Raw genomic sequence first — 21,930 nt, 5'->3', positions numbered from 1 at the left:
CATTAAGCCCCATGTCGAACCTCACGTCGAGCTCCATGTCTGGCTCTGCACTTGCTAGGGAGTCTGCTTCTCTCTCTGCCTGCCCCCCGCCCCCCACTCATGCTTGCTTGCAAGCTCTTTTTCTCTCAAATAAATAAATAAATAAAATCTAAACAACAAAAACAAAAGTTTTTATTTGATATTTACATATGAAGAAACAACTACCCCTGGTGACTATTCCTCCTTATCTGTTTTTTGGATTGGAAAGTTGAGGTTCAGGACAACTCACATCATTCAAGGTATTTAAGGGGCTGTTTCTATTAAGTGAGAAAGCTGGGTCTCAAAGTCAGGTGTTCTGATTTCTTGCTTAGAGCTTTTGCCTACACTTCTGATGTACCAGGGCATATTCTGGGACTGGTTTTTTTTTTTTTTTTTTTTTAACGTATTTTTGTATCCCTAAGGCCTAGAACCATGCCAGGCATCGGATATATATTCATTAAATGTTAGATGAAAAGTTAAGATTTATTGTTTAATACTTTCCCTTGTGAGGAGAAAGATTCTATCTCACCATTGTAAGAGAATTTTGGCGCCTTACTCAGTTCGGGAAGTCCAAGTACGGAAGGGAAGGAGGTTCAGAGCTGCTTGCCCACACTCTATTTTCCTTCCAAGGTAGACGCTCAAATGTTGAGTGGTTTGAAGGACACTCCTCAGAAGTCAAGAATTCACTGAATGATGGCGCTGTTTCTGTGGCTGTGCTACTGCTGATTTCCTGCTCTGTGCCCACCTTCTAGGTTCACAGTCTCAGATGTCACTGAGGACAACAAGTTCCCTGTCTGTCCTTCACGAGGTTACTGGGGACAGGGTGTCACCCAATCCCACTGTGCTGTAGGAGACCAAGTATCTTATAATGAAAGTCTTTCCTGGGGACTGCCAGGTGCCTGATTCCCTATTTTGTATGGGTGTTTGATGCAGGAAAGTGACCCCCACGAAAGCTTAGGAAGGCCCGAAAGGCAGCTGACAGGTGCCTAGGGGAGAATGTCCTTTAAATAAATAAGACCCACAGCTGTAGCAAAGTAAACCAAAGTGATGACACAAAAATAGAGCCTGGAGAAAGTCTGTCATTTAAAAAAAAGTGAAAAATGAAAAAATAAAGGCTGTAATACCAACCAACCAAAAAAATCAACAGAACAAAAGGAGAAAACTCGCATCGTTTTCTGTCCCAGAATATCATCATTGTTGAAAGGAGGTGTTTTGAAACAAAGGATGATGTTCAAGTAGTTATAGTTGACCAGTATTTTTTAATGATCGCCATCTCCTTTATCTTAGAGAGGTAAGTGGACTGAGTGGACAAGGGGCTCTGTTTGGGACCACTGGATCCTTCTTTTCTCCTGTACTGAACAGAGTCTGCCGAGACCAGGAAACTGAACACCACCTAGCAAGCTTTCTTGTTTTATTCTTAGAGAACTGCTCATCTTTGAACAGGCTTCCTGATAAAAGATACAAAAAAAAAAAAAAATACCAATTACAAAATATCACATAGTATACGTTTTGTATAACTTTCTAACAGTCAGTGATTTCAGTCAAGGACAGTTTCTTGATCTCTTCCTTTTGGCCTTATGCCATTTCTATTTAAAAAATCTACCGCACAATTTTACATTTCCTCTTTCACATCCCTTATTTTATATCTTCTGTTCCTTTTCTACCTTGGCCCTCCTACTTGAAAAAAGTCCCCAAGCTCCGTTGTGTTTTGGCCACATACTGTCCTTACTCTCATGGTGCATGTTTTCTGTCCAGCTGCTTTCTGTCTCTCTCTGGAGCCTCTTTATACACTGCAGTGAGCTGCCGTCTGTGCAATTCTAATCTTAGTTTTATTTTCCATGTTAGTTGCATACCCTCATTTATGTTTTTCAGCATAGATTTCCAGCAAAAAAGTTCATGTCAAATAAAAACAATAGCTTTAACGATGTTTAAAAAATCACACAAGTATCGCACAAAATTAGGCCACCTGCAAACCACTGAAAAGGAACCTGTTAATGGAATTTTCATTCTTTTCCAAAACCCCAACAAGGCCGGGTCTCCGCAGGCAGGATCTGCTCTCCACGCCCCTCCCCCGCCTCGCTGCAGACCCCCGCGGCAGTCCCGGCTCCCCGGTCGAGGCGGCCGCGCCGAGACGGCTCCCGCTCCGGGAGGAAGACAGAAGCGCGGGTAAAGCTGTTGGGCGCCTTCGTGCGTTTTACACGGAACAGGACGATTCACAGAAGACGCGGGAGCAGCCAGCGGCCCCTCGGCCCCACGACAGAGCTGGGTCCGTGCGCCTGGCCGGCCGCGGGACCGAGGAGCGCGAAGCCGGCGGCCGGAGTCTGGGGTCCCCCGGGACACTCGGTGGGAAGCGGTCTCTGGCCTAAGGCACCCCTGGTTCTGCTTCCGGCTCCTCCTCATTAGAGCTGCGGCCTCTCCACCGTGGCGTTCATTAGGATGCACGGCAAGGGGTCATTAGGGGCGGCCGAGGCCCCGGAAGCCCCGCGGGTTCCCGCAGGAACAGCAGCGCCACCGCCCCCTCCGGAGGCCGGGGCCGGGGCCGGGGTCGGGGCCGGGGTCGGGGCCGGGATGAGCCGCGTCCGCGCGCCCTGTCCGCGCGGGCCAAGCCCCCGTGCGCGTCTGTTCTCCGGACGGAGACACGCCGAGGTCCATCCGTCGAGGAGCTCCGCGCCGACGAGCCTCCTGCGCCCCACCCGCCGCCGACTCGCTCCGGCCGCCGCCCCCATCCTCCGCCCCCATCCTCCGTCCCGGGGTGAGGCGCCGAGAAGCGCACGCGGGGGACCCGAACACTCCTGCAGGCGCCCCACGGCCGTGGGAGAACGTGACAGGTTAGAGCAAGACGCACCCGCAGCACGGAATAAAGGCTGTGCCGCTCCCACAGCTCTCTGGGGGCAGGAAGGGGACACCGCAGGGACCCGCGGCGGCGGCCGCCAAGGCCTGGACCCCAGGGTCAGGTCCCTCTGCCTGCGGAGCTGCACGCATGCGCAATCCGGAGCCCAGCGTTGCTAAGGCCCCTTGGAAGATAGAAGCCCCGGATAAGACGAAAGCCAATCAGAGGGCTCGAAGACGAATCGGCCAGCCAATCCGCATTCGAGATTGCATCAGCTGCTCCGCGTTCTAATCGCTCGACCAGTATCCAATCAGAGAGCGGGCTGCTTTGGGCGGACTTTTCAAAACAGCAAAAGCAAAACAAATGGGGACCTTTAAAAGGTGCACTGCGACCAGAAACTGTCTCCTTCCGCCTCGCCAGCCTACCGGTCCCTTTCCTTCCCCGTCCCCGGATCAGTCTCAGAAAGCCGACTTCCAGCTCTTCACCCTCCGCCCGGGATCGAGAGGGAGAGGCGGCTCGGCCAGGCCCGGGGGGGTAAAGGAGGGCGCAAACCCGGCCGCGGACCCGGGCCCAGGCGGGACTCTTTTTCAAAGGCTTCAGCGGCACCGCGGATCCCTCCGCGGGGAGTCACGTGCCCCGCCCCCTTGGGGGCGTCGAAAACTCAAAACAAAAACACGGGATCCGCTCCGGCCTCGGCGGTGGAGGCAGCGGTGCCCGCCGGGGACTGGCTCGCGGGGTCGGCGCTGCGCCCCAGCGGGAGGGTGGGCGCCGCGGAGCGGGATGAAGCGCGGGCTGTGAGGCGGCGGCGGCAGGGGCTGGGGGAAGGGTCCGATGCGGGTCCGGGGGCAGCGCTGAGGCGGCGGGTCCCCGGCCTCCGGAGACCGGTTCGGACGCCCCCGCCGCGGCCCGCGGTCGCCGGTGGTCGCCGGACCGCGACGCCGCGGGCGGGTGGAGGCGCGGCTCCGGCGCGGTGAGTGGGCTCGCGGGGACCGCGGGGTTTCTTTGTTCGCGGTGCGGACTGGGCCGGGGGTGCTGTCGGCGTCCCCCCTCGTCAGCCCGGGGCGACCCCAGCCCTGCCTCCGCGGGCGGTGCTGGCGGGCGGGGCGCGGTCGGGGAGGCCGAAGGCAGGTCTTGGTCGCGCCCCCCCCCCCATTTTATCGGGGTCGCTGGGGCGGCGCTTCCGGATTGACAGCCCCGGGGCTCGGCGCGGCGGAGGCGCCCGGGCGCCCGCGGACCGACGGTGTCGTCCGGGCACGGGCGGACCGGCTGCCGGGCCCCGCCGCCCTCCCGCTCTCGGGCCGCGCTCTCGCCCCTCGGGTGGGTCCGGGGTAGGCTCCGCCGCGGCGGCCGCGGACGGCTCGGGGTTGGACGCCGGCGAGAGGGGCTCCCCGGGCGAGGCTCCCCGGGCGAGGCGGGGCTCGGCAGTCTCCTCCCTCCGCTTCTTTGTTCGGTCGCGAGACTTTCTCTCCCCGCCCCCCCGCCCCCCTTGTGCCAAGCGCCCACCCCGGCCCCGGCGGCCCCGGGGGCTCTCTGCGGGGAGAAGCCCCTCCCGCCGCGGCCTCCGGTGGGGCGACCGCCCGGACGCCGCGGCCCGGGGCCGGCTTCCTGTTTGCGGGGCGGCCGGGAGGCCGGGGCTGGCCGGTCTGACCCGGCGCTGGCCGGCGGCCGGGCCGCGGCCCCTCCCCCTGCCACACCTCCCCGGAGGCGGGGGCAGCCTGCGCTGGGGCTCGGGAGGACGTGACGGATCCCCTCGCCCGCTGCTCCCCGGGGTGTGCCGGGCGCCCCCCGCCCGAGCTACCGGCGCTGGCCCCGTCCTGCCCCCAACACCCCCCGCCCCGGGTCCCCCCTAACCGCGCCGTGTCTTGGCTGCAGATGAAGGACCTGGGGGCGGAGTACTCGGCGGGTCGAGAAGGGGTGCAGCTCTTCGGGTTGCTGAGCCTCTATCTGGAGCAGGAGCAGAGATTCCAACCTCAGGAGAAAGGGCTGAGCTTGATCGAGGCTACCCCGGAGGTAAGCGCCCGGAAGGGCTCCTTTCTCAGGCAGCTGACCGGGCTCGGAGAAGGACGGCTCCCCCTGCCCGCGCCCCCAGTTGATTTAAGGTTAAAGGCTGCAGAGTTTCTTAAGACCAAAATCTGTCTTCTGGAATACGAAGCTGCATCTTACAGGGTTATGCAAGAACGAGAGTGCCCTGAGCTCCAGAGAAGTGTTCCCCGGACGAGCCGCCCGCAGCCTGCCGCTTCTGGGTGGGGGACTCCCCGGGAGCCGAGTGCTTTGTTTGTGGGAATCCCCTCTGCCCCTGAGATACTCCACAGTGGGCTCTGAGACTTTTTATTTAAATAAAACAAACGATCTCTATTATAGGGGAATTATTTCCGCTATAATTCTCTGGAAGTGTGACAACAGTTCACTTTATGTTGGATTGCTGAGGCATTTATGCTGTGCATATATATGTATATTTTATGCTGTGTATTTTTCCAAAGCCTTGATAGAGATGTGTGTCTTGTATTTGAAAAAGTATCATTAGTTATATGATACCGCTCTTTCTTCCCGTAGTCTTGAAGGTTAAGAAAAAAAAAAAAATGACTTTATTTGATTCTAATTGTGTGTATTTATCCATCTAGTTCTAGGAAAGTCGTTAATTTTGGTTCTTGGTTTTAATTGCAGGATGATAACACTTTGTGTCCAAGATTGAGAAATGCCAAAGTAGAAGATTTAAGGAGTTTAACCAACTTTTTTGGATCTTGCACTGAAACTTTTGTCCTGGCTGTCAATATTTTAGATAGATTCTTGGCTCTTATGAAGGTATCGAATCCCTTTTGTATACGCATCTTTATCTTGCTAAACCTAGTGCTCAGCACAGTGCCTAGCGTATGAGTGTTCCATAAACGTTTGACAAGTGAATGTAATTATGTCACTACATAGAAACATTTTTAATTGGAATTCCGACGTTCAGTGCCGGAGTGAGGGACTGCAAAATTAACTGTGTTGTAGTTTATGTTTCGCTGTTAAGATTGATACACCTTCTCTTTGATGATGTGACAGAACGGAGACCGCTGTTTTTAGGTATTACTTAATGTACCTATGCAGTCCTTAGAATGTGGTTTTTGTATTTTTATCTCCCATCATGTTTCTCTTGGAGCTTCGTTGTTTCTAATACTGGAACATGACAAGTAGAAGTATAAGGGTATGTTAAAGATGACCTACTGCCTTCCCTGCGAGAAGTCTTTTCAAAGCAGGGAGCCATGGTCTTATTAACCGGCAACTGTTAGAAAAATGTGGTGATTCTTGGGCCAATAGGATTGCTGTCAGCTGCTGGGTCAGTTTTCAGGACACAGAAAAGAAAAGGGCAGCCATCTGTCCACGGCAGCTTTACATATGCTCCGCTCTGCACAAGTGATGCAATATTTCTCTTGGGCAGATTTGCACTGAAATGTGGGTTGATACCTAAATAGAGAATATAAAAAGATAAGTCACATGTATTGTTTATATCCAAAGAAGTTTATATTGTCTTGGTGTTGAAAGGCTTAATTTATTTTGGGTGAGGCTACTCTTAGGAATTTCATGTTTGAAATACAAAGTATGATTCAGTGTTAGAAGCCTACCTTCTGGGGTGCTGGGTGGCTCAGTCGGTTAAGTGTTTGCCTTTGGCTCAGGTACTGACCTCAGGGTCCTGGGATGGGGCTCCTTGCTCCGCAGGGAGTCTGCTTCTGCCTCTGCTCTCCCCCTGCTTGTGCTGGCTCTATGTATCTCTCTCAAGTAAATAAATCTTTTTAAAAAAATTTTTTTTAAAGATTTTATTTACTTATCTGAGAGAGAGATCACGAGCAGGGAGAAGAGCAGAGGGAGAAACAGAGCCCTTGCTGAACTGGGACCCCTCTGCAGGGCTCCCATCCCAGGACCCTCGGATCATGACCTTAGCTGAAGACAGAGGACGATTAACCAACTGAGCCACCCAAGGCTCTCATGTAAGAAATCTTTAAAAAAAAAAAAAAAAAGCTACCTTTTGAATTTGCATTTAAATTACTTAATTTAAATGCTTAAAATGCCTTTTTAAAATGGGAAGTTAACTCAGTTTAAAATGTAAAGATGATTCAGTATAATTGTGAGTAAGAGTAAGTACTTGAAGCAGCTAGATCGTGTTCTGTCTGAGTTAGGGACATCATTATAATATCTTGGGGCCTGGTTTGCTAAATCAGAGTGATGGTTGTTAGAAGCAGCCTTCTTTTTTGTTTTTCAGGTGAAGCCCAAGCATTTGTCTTGCATTGGAGTCTGTTGTTTTTTGCTGGCTGCTAGGATAATTGAAGAAGAATGCAATGTTCCATCCACTCACGATGTAATCCGGATTAGTCAGTGTAAATGTACTGCTTCTGACATCAAACGGATGGAAAAAATAATTTCAGAAAAATTGCACTATGAATTGGAAGCAACTACTGCCTTAAACTTTTTGCACTTGTACCATACTATTGTCCTGTGTCATACATCCGAAAGGTCAGTGGGATGACAAAAATTTTGTACTTAGCGTCGCTGTGGCTAACAGTTACAGTGCCAGTGAAATTTATAGTTTTGCTCTTCCAGATTTTCAGCTTGGACTTTCAACAGCAAATTCTTAAAGTCATTTACATCTTTGGAGGTCTAATAAGTAAATATTTTGTCTTATCTTTTCATTGTATAGGAAAGAAATCCTGAGTCTGGATAAACTGGAAGCTCAGCTGAAAGCTTGCCACTGCCGACTCACCTTTTCAAAAGCAAAAGTACGTTGATTTCTTCCTTGCATATGTCTTGCTGTTTCTATTCTGATTTAAAAAAAAAAAACTTCTTTTTCTTTTATCTTTTTTTAGCCATCTGTGTTAGCTTTGTGCCTTCTCAATTTGGAAGTAGAAACGTTGAAGTCCATTGAATTACTGGAAATTCTTCTCCTTGTTAAAAAACATTCTAAGGTAAGTTATCTTCAGTTCTTGTTCCCGAAAGCAGATTTCTCTCCTGATGTTTCGTTTTCTTTTCCCTTCTGATGATTTAAACATTAAGTAATACTTTTGTGGGGCTTTGAACTTTTGTACTTTTTCTTGTCTCTCAAGTGTTGAGGTTGTCAAAATGTAGCTTCGTCGCAGACAGTATGAAGCTGCGGGGGATCCTGAGTACTCAGCGTCGCTTCTTTCTGTGTTCAGAAGTTGTCCTTCTCTGGCATTCTCGCCAGTGGGTGACATAGCGGTTCACATTGCTCCATGCACATTGTTCTAAAATACGTAGTAGTTAGCAGACTTAGTAAGTACGCTAATGGCAGCCGTTACATCTGGAGGGCTGAATCGTCAGCGCACTAGTGGCACTACCAAAATAACTTAGCCATGTTTTTCCTTTTAAACCTCTTAGTTTGGCCCACCCGAGAAGTTTTGCAGTCAGGGGTGTTAGCGCCCATAGGGAGTGCTTTGGCTTTTGTTAGGACAGCCTCAAGCACTGGGACTGCGAGTCCAGTTGGACCAATAGAATCTTCAACAATGATAGTTTGGGTAGCAAAGGCTCTCGGTCAGGAAGCTGCAGGACTAGTAGGGTTTGGGAAACATTTAAATGTGGGCTTACAGTGAGAATGTCTAGGGGCTAGTCAGCAGCAGGAATAAGGACATCCTGCTCAGATAGTTTTGGAAGCCAAGCATGGAAATGAGTGAGGGAGTCACAAATGACCCAAGATTTGAACCTAATGATGGGAAGAATATTGATCCCATTGAGGGAAGTTTGGGAGAAATGAATTTGTGATCAAAGCAGCATGATTTTAGGTACTTGCAGGTCTTTCAGATAGGTAGGTATTCAGCAGATACTTGGCAGCCTAGAATAAAACTCAGGATAAATTATAGTTGGAGATTGACATTTGAAATTTCTCATGAAGAAATAATAGTAGAAACCGTAAGAAACTTGTGGAAGTTCTTTGCTTAGGGGTCATTTGAAACTCTGGGTTTTCACTGTTGGTGATTTCCCCCTTAGGAGGCAAGGGGAGGAGGGTCCATGAGACAAGTGCACTGTCAGGTTGGAAGAAGGTTTTCGAGAAGTATTGCTGCTCAAGAGTGTGGAATTTCAGTGAGTGACCAGCGTAGAAAGAATCGAAGGAGGCTGTTAGGTGCGGCAGCAGGAGGTGTCTGTAGAACCAGAAGCGAGCCAGCCAGCCTGCAGGGGGGTCAAGATGTAGCTGGATTAGGTGCTGGAGACCAAGATGATAGAACATTTTCTGTTGGCGATGAAAGTATTCGTGAAGCATTTTTTTTTTTTTAAGCAAATAACTTCTTAGTTTTCATTTAAATTTTGAACTTACTCATAATTTAGACCTTTAGTAATATTTGAAGATACCTTTTTTTGGAAGATTTTGCTTCTTTGACATAGAGTGCACAAGCAAGGGGATCTGCAGGCAGAGGCAGAGGGAGAAGCAGGCTCCCCACCGAGCAGGAAGCCCGTCGCAGGGCTTGATCTCAGGACCCTGGGATCGCCACCTGAGCTGAAAACAGATGCTTAACCAACTGAGCCGCCCAGAGGCCCCTGTCTGGGGATACCTTGAGTGAAAATGTATTCATTGAAATAAGTTGGGGCAGTCCTCAGTGGGGGAGGAACTGTGCTCTTTGGGGGAAATGCCTTTTCTGTCATGTTGCTAACTTTTCCATTAGCATATATCTGGTGTCCTAATGTAAATGCGTATTTTTGGCAGTCCACACAGTGCTATGTTATGTGAAATTCCTTTCACTGAGACTGTTAAAGAACATATTTAATAATAGGTTGATTAAACAACCTAATGTTCTTGGGTCAATGTATTTCCTTAAAATAGGCAAAGATTTTTATTAGGGTCTATGTAAATTATTTATACCTATAGTGCTCCTCCCTTAAACCATTGGTTACCAGATTTTGACTGTGTATTAGAATCACTTGGGGAGCTTTAAAAAAGTCTTGACGCCCAGGTTACATTCGCATCAGAAAGGAGCACCTGCTGGTGGGCGCCGAGCATCAGCGTATTGTAGGCATTACAGGGTGAGTCTAAGGTAGCAAACCTCTTCATTAAATTATTTTTTTCCAGGTTAATGACACCGAGTTCATTTATTGGAGGGAGTTAGTTTCTAAATGCCTCGCCGAATATTCTTCCCCTGAATGTTGCAAACCAGACCTAAAGAAATTGGTTTGGATCGTTTCGAGGCGCACAGCCCAGAACCTCCACAACAGCTACTACAGTGTTCCTGAGCTGCCAACGATACCAGAAGGGGGGTGTTTTGATGAAAGTGAAAGGTAAGCAGGTTCCTTGACTAGTTAGACTTCCCCGTAGTAAATAGTGCTGATTTTATACTCAGAATGGAACCTGGGAGTCTTACAGGGTTTTAGAGAAAGCCCCCACTCCAGCAGCATCATTTCTTTGGGTGAGAAAAGAGCTAGAGGTAGAGGTAGGTGGTGATCGAGAAGTATCCCCCCATCCCCCCTCTTTTTCTTTATTAACAACAACAACAGCAGGAGGCTCTGCTACTGCGCCCCCAGGATTTGTACTGGGAAGTGTGCCTCCCCTGACCACTTCCCCTGCTCTCCTCTCCTGCCTCTGGCACCCACCGGGCTGTGCGCTGTGGCTTTTGTGGTTCTCATTTTTAGATTCCACACGTCAGTGAGATCGTACGGTGCTGGTCTCTCCTCTGTCTGACTGACTTCATTCCTTCCCTTTTGGAAAACTGGTTGCCTCACATCTCCCTTGCTCTTTGAAATAGAGTTCAGTTTAAAAACAAACAAAACCTGAAGTGGCTCTCTGGGCTTCTCAGGGGGGGTAGGATTCCTCACGTGGTGCCGTGAGGTCGAGGACCGGAAGGTGAAGGGAACCCCCACTGCCGCCGCAGACTTCCCGGGATACTGCGACCGTTGGGTCAGATGCCACTGTTCTCATTCAGTTAATTTTTGGTCATAAAATGAATAATTTTATTTGGTTATTTTATGCTCTAGTGATAAAGAACAAGAAGTTTTCATTTTTATAGCTGCTGGTTTCTTGGTTTGAGCGTGGCAGGGATACGGTTACTAATGCGAGAAGGACCCAAAACTGTGTGGTGGGAGACACGCTGTCCTTTGTGTCCACTTACTGGATTTGAACTGCTTAGAATTGTATAGTTGCTGATGCTTATTAATTGGTACAAGAATAATAGTTTGGCCGATAATAATTTGTCTCAGCCTCTTAAAATACGTGTTTTCTAAGGAGATTATAATAGATGGCAGTTGATTTTAGGAAGTCCCTATACATTAAATTTTGTCTCCGTAAGGCTTAAATTTTGAATATAAAAATCCTGAAACTGGAGGTACTTGTTCAGTAGTTTATTTGGCTTCTAAAATCTTTAAGTATTTTCTAAATGGAATCTTCTTTGTCTTTCTCTCCCCCCTTCAGTGAGGACTCCGGTGAAGATACGAGCTGTGAAGAGAGTCTGAGCAGCTCTCCTTCCAGTGACCAAGACTGCACTTTCTTTTTCAGCTTCAAAGTGGCACAGGCACTGTGCTTTCCATCTTAGAAACCCAGTTGTCTGTGTCAGCATTCAGTGTGTGTACAGATTTCAAAGCAATAAATGGGGGAGTAGGTAGTCTTCTGGTCCGTCCCCCCTTCTAGACAGGAATCACTTAGACTGGGATACCTACCTTCTATTTATTATTCAGATCAGATCTGGCCTATTTTCATATTTAATCCTAAGCCATCAAATGGGTTAGTGCCTCTTAAACGATTAACAATGTTTTACACATTGGCACTTTATTTTTCTCATCGATCTTTAGCTGTTTGGGGGGAGGAGGGAAGGTGCTGATACCTTCAGTTTGTTACTTTTCAAGAAGATTTTTAAAGATGAATAGTGTAGCTTATCTTAAAACTTTTTATACAGCCTTCACCTGTCTATTTAAACCGATTGGGAGTGTACAAGTACTTCCTTCGCAGGGACTGGGGGTGACCCGTGAATGGTTTATCATAGATCTCCCCTACTCTCCGGTCTCCAGAGAATATACTCTCCAGTGTCGTACACATTTTGTTGTTTTGTTCCTCTTTAAATGATCACTTACTCTCTGATGCAGACTCTATAAACTTAGGAATTATAATACATTTCTGTGAACTTTAGTATGTAATGTGTTAATTGAAGTTTCTGCTGAAGCAGAAATACTTGACAGGCTATGGTTGTTAGATAGTTGCATTTTTAATGCCTAAGTATTGTCAGACTGTAGTATTATTTTAATATTATTAAAACAATCCATAATCTGTTAGTTATGCATGCACCTGTGTGAAAGCAGTGCAGGAAGTTGAAGAGAACTAGGTAACTGTGGAATTGATAAATGTTGATCTAGTAACATATTTTATTTCTTTTTCTTCTATTCAAAAAGTCTGCATGATTATGTTACTTCCTTTGTAATTCACATTTCAAAAATAACGGTATGAGTGTATGGGTGCCAAGACTGAATATGAAGGTTTAAAAAAAAAAAAATTAAGTGTTTGTAGTATTCTAGTTTTAAGCATATCTGTGTGGTGGTACAGCCATAAGAATAGGGATTTACAAACTCTGTACACATGAGATTTTGTACAGAGAATTTTTTTAACTATAAATTGTATAAAAATGTAAATCTTAAAAAATGTACATAAAAATACTGTATTTTTTTACCCTGTGTGTGTGGTAGTCTAGTCTGATTGCATGTAAATATAATTTATTGTGTATTCTGTATTATAAATCATACATTGATGACTTTTTTAATGGTAAGTCATCATTCATTGGATGTTTTCTGAAGTGGATCTTTTTGAAGTAATGATAGATTACAACTTAAAATAAAAATGTTCATGAATTCTACTCTTTGCTTGCAGTTGTATCTTAATATCTTGGTTCAAAAGAAAAAGTGCTTGCTGTGTTTGCATGGGAAGGCTTGGAGTGAGGCTGGAGTGCCTCCAAGATAAGCTCTCTCTCTGGTTACCAGAAGACCTCTAGGTAGTGTTTCTTCATCACAGTTTGGCCCTTAGCCTTGGAGATCCTGAAAGCAGATCTGTCCCTTGAGAATTGACCTCTCCCTGGGGTGGACTCACACGAAACAAAGGAGTGATGTGTTGACCTGAAGGCCTATTAATTTATAGTGAAAGGCAGCAGGTATCAAGTACAGCAGGATTCTCAGGTTGGAAGATCAGTACGATTTCTTTCTGCAGACAGGCCATGCTCTAATCCGAAGGTTGCTAGGCAAGTAAACGCGAGAGTGCTGTGACTGACCCTGCCAGCCTCTGGCTCTTTGACCCTCTCTTTCCAAGACTTAGGCTTGTTTCACAAGTCATGGTGGGGTTTATTTAGATGAGGGGGGATATGTTCCACCTCTGGTTTGATTTTGTAGAACTTGGTTTTCTCTAGTTGGTTGGAAAGTCATATACTGAATGAGGTTTTCATGTAATACTAATACCTCTTCTTTCTTAGTGATACAGCCATGTTTTCCTAACTCTCCCAGTGGAGACTCTTGGCTTGAGAATGGCCCTTCCCTTCTTATTAAGCCATTAGGGTGGATAGTAGACAGTATATTCTGCTTTCAGATTTTGTTTTGTTGAGATGTGAAAGTCATTTGTGGCTTTCCAAATCTTAAAGCCCTCTTAAGTTCTCCAGGATTTTGATTGCTTTTCTTTTCTTTTTTTTAAAGATTTTGCTTTATTTGACAGATCACAAGTAGGCGGGGCGGGGGCGTAGATGCAGGCTCCTGGCTGAGCAGAGAGCCTGATGTGGGGCTTGATCCCAGGACCCTGAGACCATGACCTGGGCCGAAGGCAGAGGCTTTAGCCCACTGAGCCACCCAGGCGCCCCTTTGATTGCTTTTCTTAATAGATGCACTTAATATGTAAATCTACACGCATGGTTTCATGTGTTCCCCTTTATGGTTTTCAGCATACTTAGTCTAGTGGCCTTTACTGAGCTCCCAACTTGTTTTTTTACAACTGGCTACCTGACCTGGAAGTTTCCGACTCTTCCCAAACCTGCTCTTCCTGTATGTCTATCTTGATGGAATAGTATCGTCACTCAAGGTGGGAACTTAGGCGATCTCCCCACCTCCTCTGACCTGTTTACTGGACATTTCCACTTACCGTTTATACGGTTTCATTTATACTGTCTGGCTCTACTCTGTCTCCTGTTTTCTGCCACTGGCTCGGTTCAGTCCTGTTCTCTTTATCAGCAGGGTCATTGTAGTATCCTAGTCATTTCCACGCTTCGGAGCTTCTGCCATTCCGCATGCGGTAGCATCACTGCCTGGTCCCTGGCTCCACCCAGTGGACCCCCAGGAAGTGCGACTGGACAAACAGCCATGCTGTCCTCGCCTGTCCCCTCTGGATGCATTTGTCGCAGAACACTTCTCTTGACAGTTTTTTTTTTTTTTTTAAAGATTTTATTTATTTATTTGACAGAGAGAAATCACAAGTAGATGGAGAGGCAGGCAGAGAGAGAGAGAGGGAAGCAGGCTCCCTGCTGAGCAGAGAGCCCGATGCGGGACTCGATCCGAGGACTCTGAGATCATGACCTGAGCCGAAGGCAGCGGCTTAACCCACTGAGCCACCCAGGCGCCCCTCTCTTGACAGTTTTAACCATTTTCTTTGTCAAGGATTTGTTTTCTTTCATTTCCTTTCATTTCCACACTCTAACATGATGTTCCTCCCCCTTGCCTCCTGCCTTCCCCTGTGCATGTGCAAATGGCCGGCTTATTTAGGCAACCCATTTTTATCAGATTCCCTAGGGACAAAGACCATGTAGTCTGCATTTGTCATTTCTGAACCGAGTTTTTCTAATTTTTTTGTACCAGAAATGGGTGAACAACCTACTGTTCTTGTGTTCAGCAAGTCAGGTTGTGCAGTAGATAGTTTCCCAATAGCTATTGGGTCTTCCCAGCCCTGTGCACACACACTGCTCTTCCCGGCAAGAGAGGTGGAGTCTGTTCCCCTTGAATTTCATGTAATTGTCCTTAGTTTTACTTGTCCCTAGTTTTGTCCCTAGTTTTACTTGCTAGAGTGGAAGCAGTTCCGTGTATGTCCAACCCCATGCTTTAAGAAGACTGGCAGTCTCCTGTTCATCCTTGGAGGCCGGCCAGATGCTGCAAAGAAGCTCAGGTTGGGTTACTGAAAGATGAGAGGCCAGGTAGAGAGAGGCTCTTGAGGACAAGATCATCTCAGATGTTCTAGTTTGCCATGAGGTATCTTCAGGTACAACACACACAGCTAAGGAACTGCCACTCAAGCCGCAGACTCATGAAAAATAAGTTGTTTCAAGCCACTAGCTTTTGGGGTGGTTTCTTATACAGCAATAGTTAATCTAGACAGACTTGTTATTTATAGCCCCATGGTGTTTATCTCTGAGTGATGGGATTATGGGGATTGATCTTTTAATAATGCTTATATCTAGTTTCCACTCTCCTTTAAAAATGGATTTAAATTATTAGTGTATTAACAGAATAAAGAAAGAACTAGAAAAAAGCACACACTGATTATGTCCTTTCTTTGATTAAAATCCTTTATGGCTTCACATTGGTCCTCAGCATGAAGTTCAAACTCCTTACCATGGCTTTTAGACCCTGCTTGATTTGATCCCTGTCCAAGCCTGTCCCTCACGGTCCCCGCACACAACGTTCCAGCCTGACTGCATATCAGCTCCTCCCGTTCATTGGGCTTTCGCTCGCCGCAGGAACTTCATGCACACTTTCACACCTGTCTGGCACACCTTTCCTGGCACCCTCATCTGGCGAACTCCAGCATTCCACTGTAGCACTCTTTTTATTTATCCCCTATGCATCTGAGCACCTCTTACGTGGCAGGTGCTGCACTAGAAGTTTGATACATAAAACCAAACACAACACACTGTGTCCCTGCCCTCATGCGACTTACATTCACATGAACAATTCACAGCACAGAATATCATTTTTAAAGGTTATGATGATACTTTCTTCCAAGAAACCTTTCTGGAACGCCTTTACTTTCCTATCCCAGTGCTACATGCTTCCATAAAGCTGATTTTTCTTATCCTAGCAGTTAATGCCTTGCTTGTCTCTCTCTGTGCGCTCACCTTACCTGTCTGACTGGAGACGGCAGGAACTGTGTGTCTTCCTTATTCATCCTGAACCCCCAGCCCGGTCTCTGGCTCAAAGGCCTTCTCCTGCAGCTGTTCTTTACTGACCTTACTGCTCACTTTATACATTTCAGGAACCTTGTAAGAACTATTTAACTTTCGCCACAGCCTGTTAGACAAGTACAGCTATTGGTCCCATTGTACAAGGAAAGAAGCGAAAAGATTAGAGAAGTATCTGGATGACATAATCTGCTGAGTGGAGCTGAAATTCAAACCAATCTGTCTGGCAAACTCTATGTTCTTTCTTAAACCACAATGCTAAAGTCATATCCAGATGCTGATGGTGCTCATTGAACAGCTACTGAATGAACGAAATAAAGTTCTTATAAAGAAAGCCCTACTCACTGCACCAGTAAGATAAGCCACAGTATTCTCTTCGATTTTTAAGTGCTTTTACCCATATAAGGAAAAAGCAGCTAAGAGAGTTAAAATACCTCGTGGTAATATAAAAATTCAAGACAGTTCAGCGTAGAGAAAATAAGGTCTCATCAAAAGCTGGGGATTTGGGGACACCTGGGTGGCTCAGTTGGTTAAGCAGCTGCCTTTGGCTCAGGTCATGATCCCAGGGTCCTGGGATCGAATCCCACATCGGGCTCCTTGCTCAGCAGGGAGCCTGCTTCTCCCTCTGCCTTTGCCTGCCATTCTGTCTGCCTGTGCTCACTCTCTCCCCCTCTCTCTCTCTGATAAATAAATAACATCTTAAAAAAAAAAAGCTGGGGATTTTAATTTTGCCCAGAAACTTCTTTGTGCTCAGGCATGTGGGCCCTTCCCAATGCCTAGTTCCTTTTCATGCTTAAGTTATAGTTCAGACTTTAACATTACCTTGGGTTCCAAGGCCCACAGTCATTCGATGGTCAAGGGGGTAGAACGTTGTATTAGTCAAGGACTGTTTTGTTAGAGGTTTGCTTGCCCTTCGCCTACCTTACTGCTCTCCAACACGAACATCCTTTCCCACTTACTCACTCACGTTCTGGGATTTTTCCCGGGAATTATTTCACGTGCCTGTGGTTTATCCTTTCCTCCAAACTCTAAACTTCTCTTGAGAAGACACCGTGTGTTACGCTTCCTTTCCATCACTCGCTGTGCCCAGCCTAATGCTGGGTGAAGCCCGTGTCAACATTCTTCTACACGTATCCCACCGGATGGTGTCTTTGCCGTTCCTGACTGCAGTGATTTGGAGTTCGGAAACATGAACTTCCACGCGTGCAAGGATGGATTCACGCTCTCCAAAGGTAGGATTTCACGACAACACTGAGGCAGGCAGGGGGCCATCGCCCATGGCTACCCAATTGTGCACCTTCCTCCTGAGTAAGACGTAGTGATCAGAAACACTCTCCCTCTCACCAGACGGTCTGGGTTTGATCCCAGTTTGGCCTCTCAGTATGTGACCTGACTGGCTGTTATCTAAAGTGTTTGTGCCTCAGTTTCTCTATCTATGTAAAGGGTCAGTAACATTACCTACTTGTATTGAACACAGAAATGTGTTGCCTAGATGCCCCAGCTATTGGGAGAGCTTTTGGCACAAAACTTTCAGCTAAAAACCCCTCCTGGGCAACAACACCCCGAGAGCAGCCCCAACCAAGGTCGTGTCTTGCCCAGGAGGGCTCGCATCTATGGCAGATTAAGGTGAGAGGATGTGGAAAGGTTCGGTCACCTCGGTCCAACCCAGGACAGCCTGGTGGATCATTTTGGTCTCGGAGCTCCCGTGGCTTGGCTGAGGCTACCGTTGGGCCTGCCCTGAGGCTCACTTTCTTGCACCCAAACTTGCTTCTTTCCCTTCTCTGCCATGGATGCGGGTCCTGAGCGTGCTTCTTAATGAACACGCTGTACCCTAAAGTTTGTCTCCGAGTCTGCTTCATGGACATCACCACCAGCCAACACTGCCTTGTGGGGTTACCGCGTATACTGAATGACATGATGATACATGACGAAGAATTTGCAACAGCGCCCGATACACACCCAGTAACTATTAGCTCTGGTAATTATTACCCCACTGTTGCCCTACCTTCTTGCTTCCCTAAAGTCAGACCCAATAATTTATTCAACTATTATTGAGCTACTATGACATACTGACTTCTGTTCAAGGGCTGAGGATGCAAAAACGAATCAAAAAGTTAAAAATAGAGCTACCCCATGACCTGGCAATTATACTAAGTATTTACCCAAAGGAACAAGCAGTGATCTGAGGGGCGCCTGAACCCCAGTGTTTAAAGCAGCAATGTCCAATGGCTGAACTATGGAAAGAGCCCAAGTGTCCATCAACAGTTGAATGAACAAAGAAGATACGGTACACACGCAGGTGCACACACACACACACACACACACACACACACGTGTAATGGAATATTACTCAGCCATCAAAAAGAATGCAATCTTGCCATTTGCCACAAAGCAGATGGAACTGGAGGGTATTATGATGAGTGAAAGAAGTCAGTCAGAGAAAGTAAATTATTATATGACAGAAGAAATTGTATGATAGAAGAAACAAAACAAGACCCTACAGGAAGGGGAAAAATAAAACAAGATGAAATCAGACACGGAGACAAACCATAAGAGACTCCTAACTATAGAAACAAACAGAGTTGCGGGAAGGGAGGTGGGTAGGGGGTGGGGGAGGGGGCAGCCGGGGGAGGGACACCAAGAAGGACACGTGATGGGACGAGATGAGCCTCGGGAGTTGCACGCAGCTGATGAATCACTGGGCTCTACCTCTGAAACGAAAACAAATGAAACAAAACAAAACGAAAACCAGGTCTTACACTGAGAAGCTCATACTCCGAATGCAAGGCAGCCATGCCAGTCGCTATGCAATATAGGAAGCACAATGACAGAAATGTGTTCAAGGCTCAGTGTAGCCTCCTAGCCTTGCCTCTGAATGGATTCTCTAATCTTCTGGGTGGAACTAAAGACCATTTGGTGGGATTTCTGTCATTCCAGGGAGGCTCTGATGGTGCAGCCTCTTTCCTGTGCCCCTCACATCCCGGCTTCCCTATAGGGCATTCTGTCATTCCCACTTTTAGAAACTCTTTCCTTTAGCTATAGATTTTTCCATCTGACTAAATGCAAATGTCTTGAACAGGGTTTACACCTTAATGAGATTCAGAAACGATGGTTTGAGTACCTTTTCCTTGAGAGGCTGGTGTTGAACGAGAGCATGTGTGCCTTTGGGTACCTGAGGCAGCAGAGGTTGAGACGAAGCCAGAAGAGCAGTGGGTTTGTTCGTGGGTGGCGCCTGTGAACCAGAATGTGGGAGGGCGGGCTGGCAGCGAGAGCCCGGGGCTGGGATGCGGACCTGACAGAGACTCGCCCAGCCTGGGACTGCGGAGCACACCTTGCCCATGAGAACAGCCCCATGTTGTGTGGAAATGGCCAGGCTGAGCGCTCCCCGTGCTCAGTCACCGACCGCAGTCTGTTCCCAAAGAACGTGGCTTCAGCGTGGATGCTCGGGTGGCCCTGAAGGGGCAGCCACTGGAGGCTCTTTGGGTGGCCTCGAGGCAGCAGAATGGCGGGTTCCTTCTGGAAGGAGATCCACGTGGTGCATCTCCAAGGTGCGACAGCACATAACTTCTCCAAGCATATTTTTTAATCTGGAAAGGGGAGATCCTGAGAATTGCAAAAATTCTTGACAAGACAACTCCATCCGAACCCCTGCACGAAGAGACTTGAGCAAATTTTCACAGGCAGCTTGAGGCCATTCGCCAGGCCATTCCCCATTCCCCAGCCCCGGTGGCTGACAGGAGAGTTTCCTGTCTGTTCTGGCCAGCCGCTGACCTCCCTTTCCTACAGCGCTTACTACAAAGGACTGACAATTGCAAATCCTTTTTCTAGCCTTTTGATATGTGCAGTATCCTTGTAACTCGGGAGTGTCTTTCTCAATGATCTGAAAGCCATTCCTCTGTGAGGTAATCATGGCCCTCATGGGGAGGGCCGCCATCTCCCAGCCTCTGCGGGAGGATAGTCCTAACTTCCGTAGCTGCCGGAGCGTGGACAGAGCTGGCCACAGCACGTGTGCACTCACCTGCTCTGTGATTTTTCATTGAGCCTCTGCTCAGCTCCTTCTCCTCCTACTGTCTCTTTTCATCATTTGAATTCATGTCTAGTTTTTTCTTATTAACTTATTTTATTTCCATTCAGTTAGTGAGCTTACTCTGTATCCTTACTTTGAGAGGTAGAGCTCAGTGACTCCTCAGCTGCATACGACACCCAGGGCTCATCCCATCACGTGCCCTCCATGCCCATCACCCTGTTACCCCACCGCCTCCCCACCCCCCTCTAGCAACCCTCAGTTTGTTTCCTATTAGTCTTGCTTGTCTTTGACAGTACTAAGATCGGCCTTTCCTACCTCACGGTGCTGTGAGGGCTGGGCAAGTTAACGGAGAAAATAAAAAAGTATTTTGCAAACTGCAAAGTTCTTTACAGATACAGGTGGTTGTCAGTGTGAAGGGATTGCGTGTATTTTCCTGAGAGACAGTTTAAAAAAAAATACATCAAAATATTTTTACTGTTAATATATCTCCTTTCTAAAAATGTAAACAATATAGAAAAAGTGATAATACCTACAAGGCCACCCCTTGCAGATACCAGCAACGAAATATTTATCATTTGATTCTTTTTAGGCAAGCATAAGCATATAAACTTTTTAAAAAATATGTAAGTGGGATTCTACTCTATATACTCTTCTATAACCTACTTTTCTCACGTCATGATGCGTTAGGCCACATATCAGGGGTAACTGGTATGGGTCGCCTTCCTTATTTTTGACAGCTGCGAGTGTTTCATTGTGTGTTCATGTGACTAAGAGCCTCTCCTAACGGATATTTTGTTTCTAATTGTTCAGTATTTTTAATAAAACAGCAGTAAACATTCTCATCCATACATTTCTGTGTACCCATATAATCATTTTTTTAGGATACATGAAAACATTTTTTTCAAGTTTATTTTTTCAGTGATCTCTACACCCAGTGTGCTGCTCGAACTCACAACCCCACTGTCAAGAGTTGTGTGCTCTTCCGACAGAGCCAGCCAGGCGCCCCTCTTTAGAATACATTTCTAGAAGTGAAATTCCTGGGTGTATTCTAAGGAAATGTACATTTAAACTTTATGTATTGTGGGTTTGTTCTCCTGAAAGTTTGTATGGATTTACTCTCCCATCCTTGAGTGTGTCAGGGAGTTCCCCTACTTCTGTACCCCGGGGATTCTGATGGAGATGGGGCAGGGGGAGGTCAGAAAGTGTGCCTGGGATCATTAGATTCCTAAAGGGCTCACGGGGTGTGCTCACTGTAGAAGACACGGAGGAGAGGAGGTAAGCATTGATCCCGAAAGCTGGGTTTAGAAAATAACTTGCTTCCTGCTTTCCAAATGGTTCTTTTTGGCTCCAGGTCCCAGCTTGCCTGCTGTTGGGCAGCACGCATGCCAAATCCCCAGAAGGCCAGGACACCTTTTCCTAGGATGTAGCAGGCCAACAACCCTAGGGCTCTTCTTGGGCCTGGGCAGAAGAAAAAAAGCCTTTCTGCCCAGCATTGCAGAAAGCCCTGCCTGCAGCCATACCTGCCTGTCTCAAGCTCTTGTCCCATCTTGTACATTAAAGAGGCACAAGGTTGACGTGTCCCACAAGGAAAGTTGATCAAAGGTGAGACAGGGTGCCAACTCTCAGAGGTGGTGCTGTGCCTGAACTTGGGGCCTGCCCCCAGGGGCAGACGTTTATCTTGGTTGCTCCAGGGAAGACTTTCATGCTGTTTTTGCGTGGAGTGCCTGGGCAGAAGAAGGAGCAGAGGATGACAGGGAGCCGCGTTGTACCCGCTTCCGTACTTCTGGTATACCAGCAGCCATAGTTCTTCCCTTTCTTCCTCTCTCTCTCTCTCTCTTTTTTCTTATTCATTTTTTGTTCAGTTGAAAAGATTTGAGTGCATAACTTTTATGGAAAAAACTGAAAATACAAATCAAAAGGTCATCCATTATCCATTCTAATGCCATGAATGTCTTCAT

General features: G+C 47.3%; 1 protein-coding gene and 1 long non-coding RNA gene across 3 annotated transcripts; one reads left to right on the top strand and one right to left on the bottom strand.

The window, feature by feature from the left end:
* Positions 1–1,257: 1,257 nt before the first annotated feature.
* Positions 1,258–3,002, bottom strand: LOC309863321. Its single transcript, XR_014310995.1, has 2 exons — positions 2,864–3,002; positions 1,258–1,466 (listed from the first exon to the last, which is right to left on the bottom strand). It is a non-coding gene; the product is annotated as an uncharacterized lncRNA (long non-coding RNA).
* On the top strand, positions 2,112–12,657 carry CCNG2 (cyclin G2). 2 transcript variants are annotated; one of them, XM_082728029.1, is made up of 8 exons: positions 2,112–3,584; positions 4,721–4,858; positions 5,513–5,650; positions 7,086–7,336; positions 7,521–7,599; positions 7,687–7,785; positions 9,897–10,102; positions 11,229–12,657. In XM_082728029.1, the coding sequence occupies exons 2-8, from the start codon at positions 4,721–4,723 to the stop codon at positions 11,347–11,349; spliced, it is 1,032 nt and encodes a 343-aa protein (XP_082584155.1). In that variant the 5' UTR covers positions 2,112–3,584; the 3' UTR covers positions 11,350–12,657. The 2 variants fall into 2 exon arrangements, with proteins under 2 accessions (XP_082584155.1, XP_082584154.1); XM_082728028.1 differs by having other exon boundaries at positions 3,546–3,818.
* The last annotated feature ends 9,273 nt before the right edge of the window (positions 12,658–21,930 follow it).

The sequence above is a fragment of the Mustela nivalis genome (assembly GCF_964662115.1).
Source record: "Mustela nivalis genome assembly, chromosome: 4".
Lineage (NCBI taxonomy): Eukaryota > Metazoa > Chordata > Mammalia > Carnivora > Mustelidae > Mustela > Mustela nivalis.
The sequence above is the reverse complement of the archived record's forward strand: the minus strand, read 5'-3'. Positions and strand labels throughout refer to the sequence as shown.